The 16,324-nt window shown below is 30.1% G+C and overlaps 1 protein-coding gene across 4 annotated transcripts in view; it reads left to right on the top strand.

The window, feature by feature from the left end:
• TBC1D5 (TBC1 domain family member 5) overlaps positions 1 to 16,324 on the top strand; it is a 139,578-nt gene that overhangs the window by 11,477 nt on the left and 111,777 nt on the right. For all 4 annotated transcript variants that reach the window (XM_035356308.2, XM_035356307.2, XM_035356304.2 and 1 more), the window contains exon 2: positions 4,920 to 5,002. In XM_035356308.2, the coding sequence (XP_035212199.1) occupies positions 4,974 to 5,002 (29 nt within the window). In that variant the 5' untranslated portion in view covers positions 4,920 to 4,973. The remainder of the gene's footprint in view (positions 1 to 4,919; positions 5,003 to 16,324) is intronic.

Genomic DNA, 16,324 nt, shown 5'->3' with positions numbered 1-16,324 from the left:
CATGTCTCTTAATAATGATATGAGATACTTTTGTTTTAGTTAATTTAGAGGAGAAGTTATTTATAAATGCAGTATAAAGAGAGACAGCTAGATATGTTTCAAATGAACACCTGTATGTGTGTTGAAACTTGAAATAGCTTTATAGGATAGAACTTTCCAGTAGAACTTATGTGTAAATTTAAACAAATTTCAGTATTTTCCAATTTTTTAAACAATGTTTTGAAATAGGATTACTTGCTTTATCTTCCTTAAAATATTTAATAAATGCTTCTAAATTTTTAATTATTGCTTTCAGTGCAAAATGTCTAGATAACTACCTTGCTTTATTTAATAGTTTGAAGGTAATAGCTTCATTTTCTAAAGCAGTAGCAATATCTTGAAATTTTGTCTTCTTACTGATTTAGAAAATATGATGTACGTCATTCTCAAAAGTTTCAATATCTCTCATTAATTTAACTTTTTTTGAAGCACTGCAAATATCCAAATCTTTACATTGTGCAGCGGTGTTCTTGAACCAAATATGGTATTTTTGTTTTACTGCTACTCCAATTATCTGCCCTAGCATAACATCTGCCACATCACCAATAAACATAATCATTTTTCGTAAATCATTAACTTTTGCATAAAATTCTTTTATTTCAGTAACATCTGAAAAACATCACAAGATTTTCATTGATTAATTTCTTCAGAAATAGCTTTATGCTGGTTATTCTGTTGATATCTAAATTTTAAATATGTTCTTAAAACATTTGCTGATAAAAATGTTGATAATTTCAAAGTTAAAGTGTGAAAATTAGATGTCTTGAGTTCTTTTATCATATTGGTTTTTACCTCAGAATTAATAATTTCTTGAAACATGAAAGCATAATTCTTACTTTGCAAATTTTCTGGAATTTTGACATATTTTGCCAAATGATCATTTATATCCTGGACAAAGTGCAGCAAAATATTTATTTTAATTGCCAATAATATATTATCAATTAATATTTTCGCTTCTTTAGTTTTTTTTTTTTTTTTTCTTCTTTTAATGCTCATCTGGGATCTCATTTATCCTGTTGCTGGCAGCAAGAAATTTTTGCTTTTTTGTTACTCTGACTACATCAGATTTAGTGTTTACATGCCATTTTAAAAAGATCCAGTTTGCAATTATCTGTCCATTTTTTACTGCTGAAAAAATCATTATTTCCATGTCTGTCATGGCAGTAAATACAAATATCTCAATTTTCTTGATATAAAAGTATTTCTTGTAATGGAATTCATAATTTACTGTTTGGTGTCTGTTTCAACTGTTTCATTAAGACATCTGATTTTAAAATCATTGTGTTTCTTCTTTTCATAAAGTTTTCCATGGTTTTTATACAAATACATGAATATATAGTACAATGCATAAACATACATGTTGTTAACTACACTTGAGAACAACCCTTCATGTGCTAGTTTGCTCTTTAACAATGTGCACTTTACTTATCACATTAGGAGACAGTGCAGGTGCACCAGCACCATTTCCTACAATCGTATGGTGCAATACAAATGTGTGCATTAAATATCAACAAATATATATAACAAGCATATTTGATACAATTTATTTTAAAACTAATGTAAAAATGTATATTAACTAATCAAAATATTAGTAATGTTCACCTATTATTTTGATTAGTGGGGTGTTTGTGTGTGTGCCTGTTAATTTTCTTTGCTTGTTAAATTTTTTAAAAGCATCAATGCATGCATGCAGGGCTGGCACCAGAGCTGGGGCAGTGGGTGTGGTTGCACTGGGTGGTAGAATGTAGTAGCGACAAAAATTTTAGAATTTTGAGATGCAGCAACCCACAAAATTTAGAAGTACAGTACAAAGTCCGTAATCCAGATTCGTCGGGATAGAGAGGCTGAGCATCTCTTTTTGACTGGAGGGAAGATGCCATACTCCCTGCCACTCACAAAGTGGGGGTGTTTTGGAGAAGTCTGGTGTTAACGAATCAAACACTGGTAGCATTTGAAGTGTATGATTATCAATCTGTTTCAATTTTAGAGAATAAATTTTGACTAAGTCTTTTAATTAAGACAATAATGAGCTTAATGTTGAAGTCAAAATGTATCACAGTATTACGAACATAGGAGGATGCATTTAGGGGCTAAACATAGGGTTTTACTTTGAAAGACTTGAAGTTGCATTATCTGTTTTGCAGCAGTATTCCAGACTGTACATGTGTACATGAAAATAGGCCTTGTAGGTGAAGTAAGGAGAAGAGCTTTGTTTTTAGTTGACAGATAGCTCTTTCAAGCTAATAAGGGGAGTAATTGGGATATGACTATCTTCATTTTTTTTAGCACATTCTCAATATGAAGTTGCCAAAGTAATTTTGAACCTAAGATAAAACCAGGGTATTTATAAGAGTTACACCAGGAAACATAGTTGTAAAAAAAAACGGGAAGTTAATTGTAAGTTATGGGAGGTTGGATCTCGAAAATATCATAGCACATTTAGCGACATTAATTTTCATTTTCCTGGTAACGAGCCAAAGCTCAAGACTAGAGAGATAACTCTGAATTTTTGGGACCAGAAAATCCAGTAGTGTGTTTTGAGCGAGGATGGCTGTGTCATCTGTATAAAGTGCTAGAATGACACTAGGTGATTTTGGAATGTCATTGATAAAGACTATTGAAAATATAGTGTCCTAATAATGAGCCCTGGGCCATGCCACTTAGGATTGGATAGGGGTTAGAAATGACAATTAACTTGTACTGGAAAAGAACAATTACTTATATATGAGTTAATATTATAGGCTGAAAATCAAGTTGTATGAGTGGGATCATGTTACCTATATATCAAGACCTATCAAATGGATATACCTATCAAGGAATATCCAGGAAAAGTGCAACAGTAAGCATTTTATTTCCCAAACCATCATGTGTGTACTCCACTGTCCATAGAAGTTGGTGAGTTGTGCTGTGTGTGTGTTTTTTTTTTTTTTTTTAAATTCAAATTGGTCATCATCAAGGATATTTTGGTTTCAGAGAAAAACATTCATGCTTTCAAGCTGTATAAATTCGTATATCTTTGATAATGAAGATGAGAGGCTGATAGATTTATAATTTTGAGGATTTAAATGGTACTGGCCCAGTTTTGGAACAGGTACAATAAGTGCACATTTCCAGCTTTCTAGAAAATAGCAATGTAATAACATAAAATTAATTAACATTACTATGGAAGAAACAAATTTAGTTAAAAAGTTTTTAATCATTATGATTGTAAATAAGAGTCCAATCCTGGTGCTGCTTTGGGCTTGAGTTTAGCAATAAAAGTCCTAACCTCAGACAGTGAAATGTGTACTGTAGTCTCTCTTAAAAGGAGAGTTTAAGAAACATTCAGTATCTTGTGAGAAGGTATATGTGTTGTTTGCAAAGATACCTTCATTATGGGGTGCATTGAGTTGGAGACGTTTAGCAATAAGCTTAGCTATCTCAGTGTCTTTGTGAGCCACCACTGCATCCGTAGCTAAGCACGGAATGAGTGTTTTTTGGCACATGCATGCCAAAGACTGTCATCGGTCATTAGGGATTTAATAAAATTCTGAGTATTGTAATTGGAAGAATTTGTCACATGATGTCTTGATCTCATTCTGGAGAGTACGAAGTTGAATTTTAAAATCAAGATTTCTAGTTCTTTGCCAAATTTTTCATACTTTATTTTTCTCACGTATTTTGACTATAGTCTTGGGAGGTATTTTAGAAAAATTGAGGTGAAGGGTGGGTTTAGATACTTTTTTGAAAGTTTTGTTTAAGGTACAAGTTAGGGGATCAACTGCAGAATCAATATTTTGACTGAATCTAATTTAAAGGGGGGGGAGGGAATACTTTTATCATTAAGTTTAAAACAAAAATTGTCCTAATTTGTTGAGATGAGTGGTGCTGGACAATTTTGATTAAAAGCTTTGCAATTAAGGTTGATAGGTATAGGGTTGTGATCTAAAAATAAAGAACTTTCAACAGTTGCATAATAATCATATGGAATGTTTCAAAATAGAACCAGCTCTTTAAAAGAGGGGGCTCCTTGTGCTCCATATCTAATGGGTTTTCCAGTGCAGTAGTATGAATTTGGGTCATTTGAGTCCATTTTAGGAGGCTATAGCCAGAAGGATGGAATTTTTACAATGCCATTACTGATAATAACAATTTACTAAAAAGGATAACTTTACATAGTTACCATTACAGAATGGGGATGGTCAACAGTATCTGTGGAAAAAATAGGCTGTATCTCTTCTTCTGAGCAGAGGCAAAAAGCTTAGCACTGGCAATGTTATCAGTCTTTCTATGCATAAAATGTCTATATTTTAACAAGTTGTTAGTATTTTTGAAGTTTTATTTAACCCGCTTTTTTTTGTATTGTCAGAAAGATTACTTTTCTGCATTTTTTAATATGATTTGCTTAGAGTATTTTAAGAAATTGGGTATAAGGTAATTTGCTGTTTATTCATTAATTTATTCTTTCTAGAGTATTTACTGCATTTATTAACCTAACAGTATTAATATGTTGATATGCTACATTTCCAGCAGATTCCAAAAAACTTGAATAGGTTAAAACCATTATGCAAATTAATAATTGCTGTCATTGATTTTTCAGTATCTCTAATACATCTTTACAGAAAACCAAAATTGTGTGGAATAATGGGTGGTTGTTTAGGAAAGAGTTCACTGTGGGAAACTGACTCTCCAATTAGTAATTTTTTTTTTTTTTGAAAAACTAAAAAATTTTGCCTTGGGGCTTGCATAAGACAGTCAGAACCAAAGAGTACAGTCTAAAATAGCTTCAAAGTATTGATGTGTAGCATTTTTTGATGTATTTAATGTACTTGTTTGTGTCAATATTTTGTAAATAATTTTAAATCTATTTATGTAACATTTCTATTTTTATTTTTGACTAGAATATGGAATTTAATGTCATTGATGTCTGGAAGACTATTTAATCAAACGTAGGGATGGATGACATGCCAGAGAATTCCTATCAGTAAGAATTAAATTTTACAGTTAGTTTTTTGTTTCTTAAAATTGAATAGAAATGCATTCTACACGATTATCTGGGGGCAGATTAACCATTCTGCATTAAAAAAAATGTAAGTTTTTTTTTTTTTTTAAAATATTTTTTAAAATTTTTTTTTATTGTAAAATCATGGAAAAAGTTCTATCAGAAACCAACACTGTGAAAGAAAACGGATTAGAGAAAATGAAAAAGGTATTTGCATATTATCCTGTAGACCATGAAGCTGTTGCTTGGCTGATTAACTGTGTTTTCATTTGAGATAACCCCTGTTGATTCTCGATAAGCCACATTTTGTTTTTATGAACAATTACACAAAATAACTGTTATTGGCACATTTTTCTCCCTTGCATTTTGAAATCTTTTTTTTTTTTTTTTTTTTTTTTAAATTTGGGACCTGCCTTTTACAGAACAGCAAGTAGTAGATTATTTTTAAAGTTATGGGATCTTAGCATAAAAAAAAAAGTCTTTTGATAGACAGCTGAGTATGGCTGACAGAGCAGAAAGAGAATAAAAGAAGTACTTATGGCAATTTTGTACTCATAGTGTTCCAAACAGCTTCCAGCAAAATCAGAGGGTCTAAAAAATAGAAATTGATGAAAGCCTTCAATCAAATATTGTTTTATTTATTAGATAAAGAGTAAATAGTCAGTATTAATCCGAATACTGATTATTTATTAGATAAAGAGGCATCAGTTTGCTTAGAATTCCACAGAAACAATTGATGCATCTTTGGTAGAATCACCGCCAACTTGCATGGTTGAAGGATATACCAAGGAAAATGTGTTGGATAATAGTAAGAATAGCAGATAATATATTTAGAAGCTTTTTTTCTTCACACAGCAGTTCATAATAATTGTTTATAATTCCAAATATATACAAATTTTAAAAATCATACTTTAAAAAATGAATAATTGCCTTAGCATGCTTTGTCATAATCAAATAAACCAAACCAAGTGAAACTAAATACTAAAGTTTATAAATAACATGTATACCATGAAGTAAGAAACATAGACCAGGAACAGGAAGAAACAGAAGAACGTGTGAATATGCTTTAATAATTAATCACGAAGACATATTTGGGAAAAAAAATCTAAATGTTTCTAATTAGCACATGTGACATCAAAAATAAAAAAAATAGGCTCTGTTCTTTTATTGGGACCGGATTAAGAAATGTGTGAATGTATGCACATGTGTATGTGTGCGCAGATACAAATCTGAACAAATGAACAAAACTCTAGGGGGTAATAGAAGGCAGTTATATGAGCAATATTCATCATAGAATGTATGGTCGGAACACAAGCGGTGAGAAATTAAAGGGAAGTTTTCCACTGTCACATTTAAAGAATTAACACAAGAATGAGAGAAGATACTTCAGAAAACATTTTATTAATAGAACATGCTCATAGAAATTTCTCAAAAGACTTTCCGTCAGCTGTAATGCAGGCTTCACACCTGCAGGATAGGGAATGATGCACATTTGCAAAGACACATTTCCAGGCATTTCCTAAGTATCGCTGGCAGCAATAGCGATCGTGGCAACTAGATCTATATTGGTTTCAGTGGGACTAGGCTTTTCATATGGCCCCACAGGAAAAAAACCCAAACATGAGAGATCCGATGTTCTTGGTGGCCAATCGGTCTTTCTGGAAGTTTCGTGTATCTAGCAATCCACGTTAGAAAGTACCTTTGGGTGCGAGGACCAACCCTTTTTACACCATTTACTTACAATGTCATCTAGTGGCTCGCCGTTTGCATTCTGACCATACATTCCATGACGAATATTGCTCATGTAGCTACTTTCTGTTACCCTCTAAAGTTTTGCCCACTCATTCAAATTCACCCTGTATGTGTATATGTATATACACACACATACATTCGTACTTACATATATACATGCATACATCAATACACACATGCATGCATACATACATTTCTGAATCCAGTCCTGATAACAGAACAGTACCCAAATTAAAAGATATGTCTAAATTAACAATTTTGAACAATACTAAGATTTCTCAATAATCCTTTGCCTCAATTTTCAAATCAAGGAATATTTTTCAATAAACACGATGAAGACAAATGATAAAAAAAAGCAAATTTTTTAATAAAAATAATGACAAATTCTGTATTTAAAAAATAAGCAATCTCATGAAGACAGATTCTACATTCAAAAGCAGTAAGCAATTGAATGAGGACAAATGATGATAAAAGAAATTTTCACATAAGGACAAATTATAAAATACCAGATTTCATAATAAAAATATAAAAAATTGTGGCCAAATTGTGTATTGAAAAACAATAAGCAATCGAATGAGAACAAATGATAAAAAATCAAATTTTCCAATAAAAATGGAATAATGATGAAAGTTAAAAAATATATAAAAAGGATAACAGTTAAAAATATATATAAAAGCTACTAATGAAAGCATTAAAAAAAAAGGGATCCTGTTTTGGGACACCCTTTATTAGAAAGTAAGAAAATTAGATTTTTTAACAAATTTGGGGTAAAGACTTTAAAAACCATTTTCTTGAAAATAACGTTAAAACCTTCAGAACTGCTCTCATGTACGCCCTCGTTTGGCCTCGTTCGCCAAACATTTTTTGGCGAGAAACTCCACGTTGTCATATTACTATCTAAATTTTTTGTCTACGTTTCAAACTTTAAGCCTAAAATGTCTCGAAAAACGCGGTTTTTGCAAGTGCGAAAACCATGTTTTGAACACACAAACACAATTTAAGCTAAAAATCCGAAACAAAAACAAAAAATTTAGATAGCAAGAATGTAAAGTTTCTAACCAAAAATATTTGACAAGAATCCATGTATACAGCGATCTGTTATAACTTAAAAAAAAAAATAAATAAATAAATAAAAAAATAAAAAAAATCACAGAATTGCATAATTTATGCAGTGAAGAAATCTGCAAACTACGCACACCTCGCTTAAATAAATTAACATAACAACAATAAATTTCAAGAATACCATGTACACAGCGTTCTGTTTAAACTTAAAAAAACATCTATGAATTGTACAATCGAGGCATTACGCACTATTCAACAAAATAAACTAAAATAGCTAAAATAAATTAAAAACACTTCAAAAAAGAACAATAGCGACAGAAATTCATACTAAAAAAACAATGAACATAACATTCTGCAAAATAAGAACAAGAATAAAATAAAATGCACTTACCATGAATGAATGCTTCTTCAAACGGCAGAAATACCAATTTTAAACATCAGCAAAACAATTTCACCACAAATTTGTTGAAAGCATCTTCTCCCGTTTCAGAACAATGATGGAAAAACATATAGTAGGCAACGTAGCTTTAACATGTCGCCACATAATCTCCATTGTATTTATATGACAGCCAGACTCACTATCCACAAAATTGATACTATCTTTCACAAATAAATGTTCAAAACCTTGTAGAACTTCCAGCCACCCGAAAAAATAGTTGTACCAGGCTTGCGACTTAACATTTTGCTAACACATCTTTCATTGCGTAATAAACCATTTCAAACCACCCACTGCACGAACCAACCAGAAACTAAAACCACTACAGTCAAATCCAAGTTTCCACTTAAAAAGGGTTGCCATAGAAACTAACATCGCCCTCCCCCAAACCATCGCAGAACAGCAGTCGTGTCAAAAACCAACACAGAACACATATTGCCACATTTGGTGACCTGAGTGCATATATAAGAGTAGTACCAAACCTTCTTCAGACAAGTACTTTTTCAACATAATGCCACAATCTTTATTTTGTAAATATGTTTACTTATGAAAGATTTTGAAAGCATTTAATATTTATATTCTTCATTCCATAACATCTTTCAAGTGTTCTGTAGTGCTTTCTGATAACTTTTTATATCTAGAAATAAATGTCATATTTAATTTTCTTGAATTCTCTATAATGAAATTATCACTTAAAGTTTGAAATTCTGAAATTTTTTCCCAATCCAGTTTAGAAGCATTCAATCATAAATTTTTCAGATGAAATCTGGTATCTATGTACATGTGGCATCTTGAATTAAGTGTTCATTTTTGATGAGAAATCTTTCTGATAGTCTTTGATATGCACAAAATTATGCCAATATACTTTGTCTTTCTAAGATAAAAGGTTCTGGTAATATATATTATTTTGAAATAATTATCCAATCCACAGCATTTTCAAAATTTTTAATCAAACTTTCGGATAATATATCTGTTATTAAAACTTTTGTCCAGTTTGAAATTAAAAATATAATCCACATTATTTATTTTTTTTCAACGAATCAGAGAGACCACCATGATACTTTTTAAGAAAATAACTTCTTTGATCATCTACTGCTAAGTTAGTTATTGTTTAATCTCCATATTTTGATTGGATGCATGTCAAAGATGTGGACATGATATGGTCAGCTGAATTATGCAACAAAACACACAGTTATAGATTGGAATAACTGCCTGTAGGAAGTTTGCACTTGTAACATTTTAAGCAGAATTTCCAATAAAATCAGAGGGTCTTAACACAGGAAAGACTGATGACCCTTTGGTGAGATAGCCAGCTTTTATGCTTTGATGGTAGCCAAACATTCCTAGTCAAGGATAATATTATACCTTAATAATAAGTACCTTAAATTTTCATCAAATGTAGTTCTCCATTTAAAATTTTGTTTAGCAATAATTTTTGTAGGTTTTCCATTGTTACAGCATAATCTCATATCTATTCTCTTTCTAATGTTTTCCATTATTTCACCAAAAATTATTCATCAATTTGTAGAAGTCTTTTTCAAAATTGTTAGTGGCATTAGTTCTGATTTGTATATTCACATCTATATTTTTTTTAACCATGGAGAGTCTTTAAATACTGATACTGTATGAACCTTTTGCAATTTTAAGCCCATTTTTAAATACCTTTTTTAAAGTTTCCATAATGAACAACATAGTGTTCTTTATTATAAAGTCTTAGTAATTTAGCTTTTCTAGAGCCATCTGGAATTCTATTTTCAGTGGCTAAAGGAATATCTGAATGTTTATCATGTAGTTCCATATATTTTAAATCAACTTATATACCCAATATATGAATCATCACTTTTATTAATCTAGTCATCATTGTTGCTGCCTTTAAATTTACCGTATTATAGATATTAACTTACAGCCCATGCATATAAATTTTTTGCATCTAGATTTATTAAATAATTAGATCGTGGAATTTTATTATAATTTTTCATATATTTATTATTTGCTTTTCCATATTTATTATAACATTCTGCTATACCTTCTGCATTCCTTTTTCTGACATTAAAATTATGTTACAATCATTCAATTATTACAATTCAATATTTGTGATTTTTACCATTACTTCTCACTCTAAAGTACCATACAGAATCTAAATGATATGTTTTTAAGTATACATCTCTAAAGTTTCCAAAAATATCGGCTTACATTAATGCATCTGATTTTACATATAAATCTGTATATTAACTCAAATTTTTAATGTGACTTATTCCATATTTTTCCAGATTACGTGTGTTCTTTCATGGAAACATTAACTTTTGTTTAATATAATATCAAATTTATCTTGAACCAGTAATTTTTTTTTATATCGTTCTTCAGAATCCACATATTCATAATAATAAATACCTTTTTGTGTAAGAAATCATACTTTTCACTGGGATAAAATTTTGAAATTTCTCTGAGCATTTCCAGGCTAGGATTTTTCTGTAAATTATCAACCCTAGATGGCATAAATCGAAATGAATCTGCAAACTTCAGTTTCATTCTTCGGACTTTTTTACTAAAAGATATATATTTTTCTTTGGTATTTGGAATAATTTCTGTGTTTGTTTTATTCCATCCAAGTTCCTTTATAAATAAATGTGCATCATATCCCACTAAATTACAAATTATTACAGGAATGAAATTAGGAATTTAATAATTTAAATTGGGAATATTGTAAGCTGGTCCTTTGTATTTTTCAGTTAAATAACAATTAATCTATAACTTTCTTTTTATCATTTCAAGCATCAAGTATCATTTCCTATGTATGGCAGACATTTGTGCTTTTGTAATGCTGCTCATCATAGTCTGGGCTCATCAGTGTCTGAGTGGTTAAGACTGCTGGAGTTAAAACCCAGGTGAAAGGGCTGGCTGCATGGTTGGTTTTCATGGTTTCTCAATGTGTAACATAAATACTAGCCTGTTCCGTCAGAAAGTCCTCCATGAAGGCATCCCTCCTCTTATGCAAATAGCTCTCACGACTTAGCTATGTTCAGATAATCTAACCAAACCTTCATCATAGTCTACTATGTTCACATTGCCTTTATTTGTTTTTTTTTCCACTAATAAAGTTTTCAATTTCTCAAACATCATTTACTAACATGGATACAAATTTATGAACTGTATCAGCTGCTCTGTAAATAATATGGGGTTTGTAAAACTCCATATACATAATTTAATGCAATAACTAAAACTATAGACTTCATGTTTTTGATATTTCATAGTGTTAGATCTTGTTGACAAGTATCAATCTTTTTTAAAATAGATTCAGAATCAGCATAAATGACAAATAATTGATCTTTTATAATTTTCAAATTTTGTGCATGAATCCTTTTCAGACATTTCTACTTGTACATGATTATTATTTGCACCGTCAGTACCATGGGTTTTTAAGTGCTTTTTTGAATAAAATTATAGTAAACACATATCACATAGAAATAGTTGATTTGAAGTTATTTGAGTTTTTATTAATCTAGTCATATTTTTAATCCAACAGTAATGAACATTTTGATCTCTTTCGTACTAAAAACAAGTTAATATGTTTTTCTATATTATTAATTTATTCTTAACAGATATATTGATTTTTCATAACCACATGCAGTTACAGATACATTGTTTAGTTTCTCAAATTTTTAATGTTATGTAGAGGTACAGGAAATTCATTTAAAGTTTATTTTCCATTTTCACATACTCTGATATTGTTTCTGGATGAACTTTGCTGGATAATGAGCTGATAGCGTAGACCACATAAAATATTTATTACAATTATTTTTTACATTTATGATTGCTTGTTTTCTCTTAATTATTTCTAATAAATTAATGTAGGGTGATAGTAAATGTTTCTAAAATTCCATACAGAGATGAAATTCATACTGATCTTCCTGCACTTTATTTCAGTAAAATGAGAATTTGGTTCTTGTCAATAAAAAACCATCTTTGGTAATATTAATAAATTTTATTTAGTCTTTTGAAAGCAGAGACATAAGACTCTTCCAGCTTAAAGCTTAATAATAACTACTATCACAAAAACTACACATTCAAATTTTATATCTGTAGACATTCAAATTTTATATCATTCAAATTCAAATTTTATATCATAACATAAATTTTATATCAAATTTTATATCATCTACACATTCAAATTTTATATCATAAGACTCTTCCAGCTTAATAATAACTACTAGCACAAAAACTACACATTCAAATTTTATATCTGTAGAACATCTTCTGATGTTTCCATTCCGGCAAAGCATAATTTTTTTCCTTTCATTCACAGTTCACAATCTTCACAAGTCCCTCCACGAGAAGCTTACGTCACCTTACATGCTATTCGTCACCTTACAGACTATGCTGCTCTAAGTGTAGAGAGAAGTCTGAAAAACACAGTAATCAACTAAAACAGTTTCTATTCAAACAATGAAATACAAGTTAGAGCTCCTAAATATGCAGTTATCCAAAATGAAAGGAGCACGTACTAACATAAAATGTATATACGAAATTATATATATATAACATATACACACTATCAGAAGTTAATACTACTATATTAAATTACTATTAATAGAAGTATTTTAAATTTGTGTAGTGAAAGTAAATTTTCTTTATAATTTAATTTTGCTTACGAGTTAAATGATAACCTTGATAAGGCATTGTCATGTGAACTGTTTTTGCAGTATGTCACAGTCATGTTGTAACGCTAAGGCCCAATGAGACAGTTTAGCACCATGAGGGGCACTTTGGGTCAAGTAGGTGAGGGGATTGTGGTCAGACGCTGTTTGCTTTTTGGCACCGAAAATCCAAGTGTCACACTTTTTCAAAGTTTTGATGACATAATCAAATTAGCTTTTTTAAGCTTTGTGTATTTATCAGTATTATCTTTGCAACAAACACAAAGTTGTTTCACTGTTTTTGGTTTTAACATTTTTTGAAAAGGAAACTGTCTTTCTTTTTTAATTACATGATTAATGAAATAAAAAAATTTTTTAAGCTTTGATAATTATGAATATTATGTTCTTTGCAATAAACATGCAGCTGTTTTACTGTCTTGAATCCAATTTATATATAAGTCCCTTCATTTATATGGTGTTATTTTTATTTATCTACAAGCAGAATAATAAAATTTACCTTTTGGATAATAATTATCTAATTTTATAAGTTTTACACATTTTGCACAATTTTTTCTCTATTTATGGAAATTTATGTTTGATGAGCGATTTCATATATTTGTAAAGTTATTCCGAATCATTTCATTAATCATGTATTATATATATATATATATATGTATATGTATTTATTTTTTTATAATGTTATTTCGTATTCAATCATTTAGAATATTTTATAAAAATTTTTCAAATTTTTCATTTTCTTTCAAACTAAAAAAGTACTTTTAGAGACATAAACATCACAAATACTTCTCAGCTTGGGTTTGTTTCTAAAAATGGTTTTGTGCAAATTTTTAGTTTTTGTTTTTCTTTTGCATATCACTCAGTATCCCATTTCAAATCTCTTTTTTGCTTGAATATAGGTCTAATAACTCTTCTTTTTATTCTTTCATAAACTGCAGATTTTTAATTGCATTTAAATCTTCTGCCATATTTTTATCACATACATTATTTTTACTCTTATTATCTTTATTTTTTAAATAACATCTGCTTGTATGCTGTTTCATCCATTCTGTTTATAGGCTTAGACCATTCTTTATAGATTAAATCAGGATTTAATTTTGTTTCACTCCTTAGCAGCTGTGTGCCAGACCCTGTAAATGAGTGTCTAGGAAAATGCATTTCAAAGGGTGAATTATTAATTAAGTTTATTAATGACACCTTTTCATTTCTTGATTTATTTAGTGTAAAAATCAAGTTGCTAGCCTTTTGCCTGGTAACCGTTCAAGTTTTTTTTTTTTTTCCTCAGACACATTTTCACTTTAGAAACTGTAAATCCTTAATAAATTCTTGCTTTTCTACCAAAACTTCTTCCACACTCATGGTTTTAGTTTTCAGAGAATTTAACAGAAATTTATAAAACTTGTAAATGTACTTATATTCTTCTTTCCTGACTAAAAGTTTTAGCGATTTATCTAGCATTTCGATAATTCCTCAGTACCACAAGTGGCAAAAATGTAAAATCTTTAATCAATGAACCTGGAATGAGCATTTCTTCAGAACGATGACAAAGCTTCCAAAATATGCATGATTGGCATTGAAAAACATTGTTAAAGACTTTTCTTGAAAATACATGGGCACAGAATTTCAGCAGATTTGTTCAGCAATTTTTGGAGATCTTCAGAATGCTTGGTCGCAACATGAGCATCAAATTAGGTGCAGTCATTGATGAGCAGGGTGAATGATTCCTCCAAGATTTAAAGGTTATGGAGGTATGGTATCAAGGGAGCTGGGCAGTACATATGATGGCCGAGTATTGCTAGAGCATCAAATGAGAATATCCACAGATTAAACACTGCAAAAAAAGCCGCAGTGTAAAATTTTTACCTCAATATGTATGCTTATCTTTTGGTAAAAAAAAAAAAAATACTATTTCTAAGAACAAAATTGAACTTGCAGCAACTATATGTAGTCTCTGCATGAATAAAACTATTCTTTCAACAGTATATTTTTTAAGTTTTCCATTTATATGTATATTTTATATGACTTTTAAGACAAAGAGAGGGTATCCTGTAGCTTAAAAGGTTGAAACAATAGACAAAAATTGAAGTTATTTTGAGATTCAGAGCGCATACGTTAGTCAAATGCAAGTCGCAGATCTAAGATAATGAAATTGCTGATCTCCAGTGTGATCAAAAAGTACTAAAAATTGTTATATTGACAGTGCAAAATGATTTTGTGTTGTTTTAGTGTTTAGTTGCATTTAAAAAGTCTCAGTTAATTAAGCCAACTGTATTTTTTTATTAACATTAAAACTCCATTTCCCAAACTGTTGCTGTTGTCAATTTTTTTACCTGAAGTTATTTTAATTATTTCTGGCTGTAACAGATATGGGGATATAAAGAACTAACTGTGAATGTATGTAGTTCCAATAAGCATTATAATTTTTTTATAAATTTGAAAAAGCATAATACTAAAAAATATTAAAAAAAATAAAAGCTAAAATAGGAATTATTAGTAAAATTTATGCTGAAACCATTGCTAGTGTGCTGACTAGCAAAGCTGTTAAATTGACTTGCCAAGATATTAAGCAAGTCTGTCTAAAATATTATAAGTGTATTTATCAGAATAATCTCACTTATTGAGGTATAGATTCAGCTAGAAGTTGGTAAATGTCTATCATTTTGTGGTAATGTGACTGTTACAAAAAACTCCTCCATCCTGTTAATTTTGTACGCGGGATAATAAAATTTTAAACCATTTTTCAGCTAAAATCACTAGAATTTGATTCACATCTGGCAAATTTGGAGTCCATTAAGGCATTCATATTTTTCCATTATTGGAAATATTGCGGTAAAGTTTTTCTAAACTTGAAAACTGTTTCTTTTAATTATTTCACTAAACAAAACAATAAAATAGAATGGCTCACTTAAAACTTTTTGCTTAATTTGAAAACAAGAACACTCCTATTAACTGTTAGGAAAATACATTTCATTTAAAGATGGCCATTAAGTAACAGTAAGGTCTGTTCAAGTAGGCTTTCATCTTTATTCTAGTGTCTCCAGATTAATTCTTGATGAAAGTGTGTTTCCTCAACAGAATCTCCAAACGGGCATGTGTATCTTTTTATTGAAAATTGTTTGGTGCAAGGAAACAATACAAGAAATCTTTATTCTTGGAACAATGCCTTATCCTCTTCAAAGTGTGATATGGATGCATTAGCTATTGAAAAGCCCAAATTCTACCTGAAAATATACTTTTTAAAGATATAATGTACTTGTCTAGTCACAGCACACAGGTAGGTCTGACTTATTAGAGTTTTGTGTTGAGATGATGGATTAATGTAATTCTGAAGATGTTAGCCAGACTGTCACACTCCCTTAACTTGCCTAGACATATCTCACAGTTCATCTAGGCGAAAGGGAA

Source organism: Stegodyphus dumicola, chromosome X1 (assembly GCF_044657685.1).
Source record: "Stegodyphus dumicola isolate Sdum_Otavi_A_Nest chromosome X1, ASM4465768v1".
NCBI lineage: Eukaryota > Metazoa > Arthropoda > Arachnida > Araneae > Eresidae > Stegodyphus > Stegodyphus dumicola.
The sequence above is the reverse complement of the archived record's forward strand: the minus strand, read 5'-3'. Positions and strand labels throughout refer to the sequence as shown.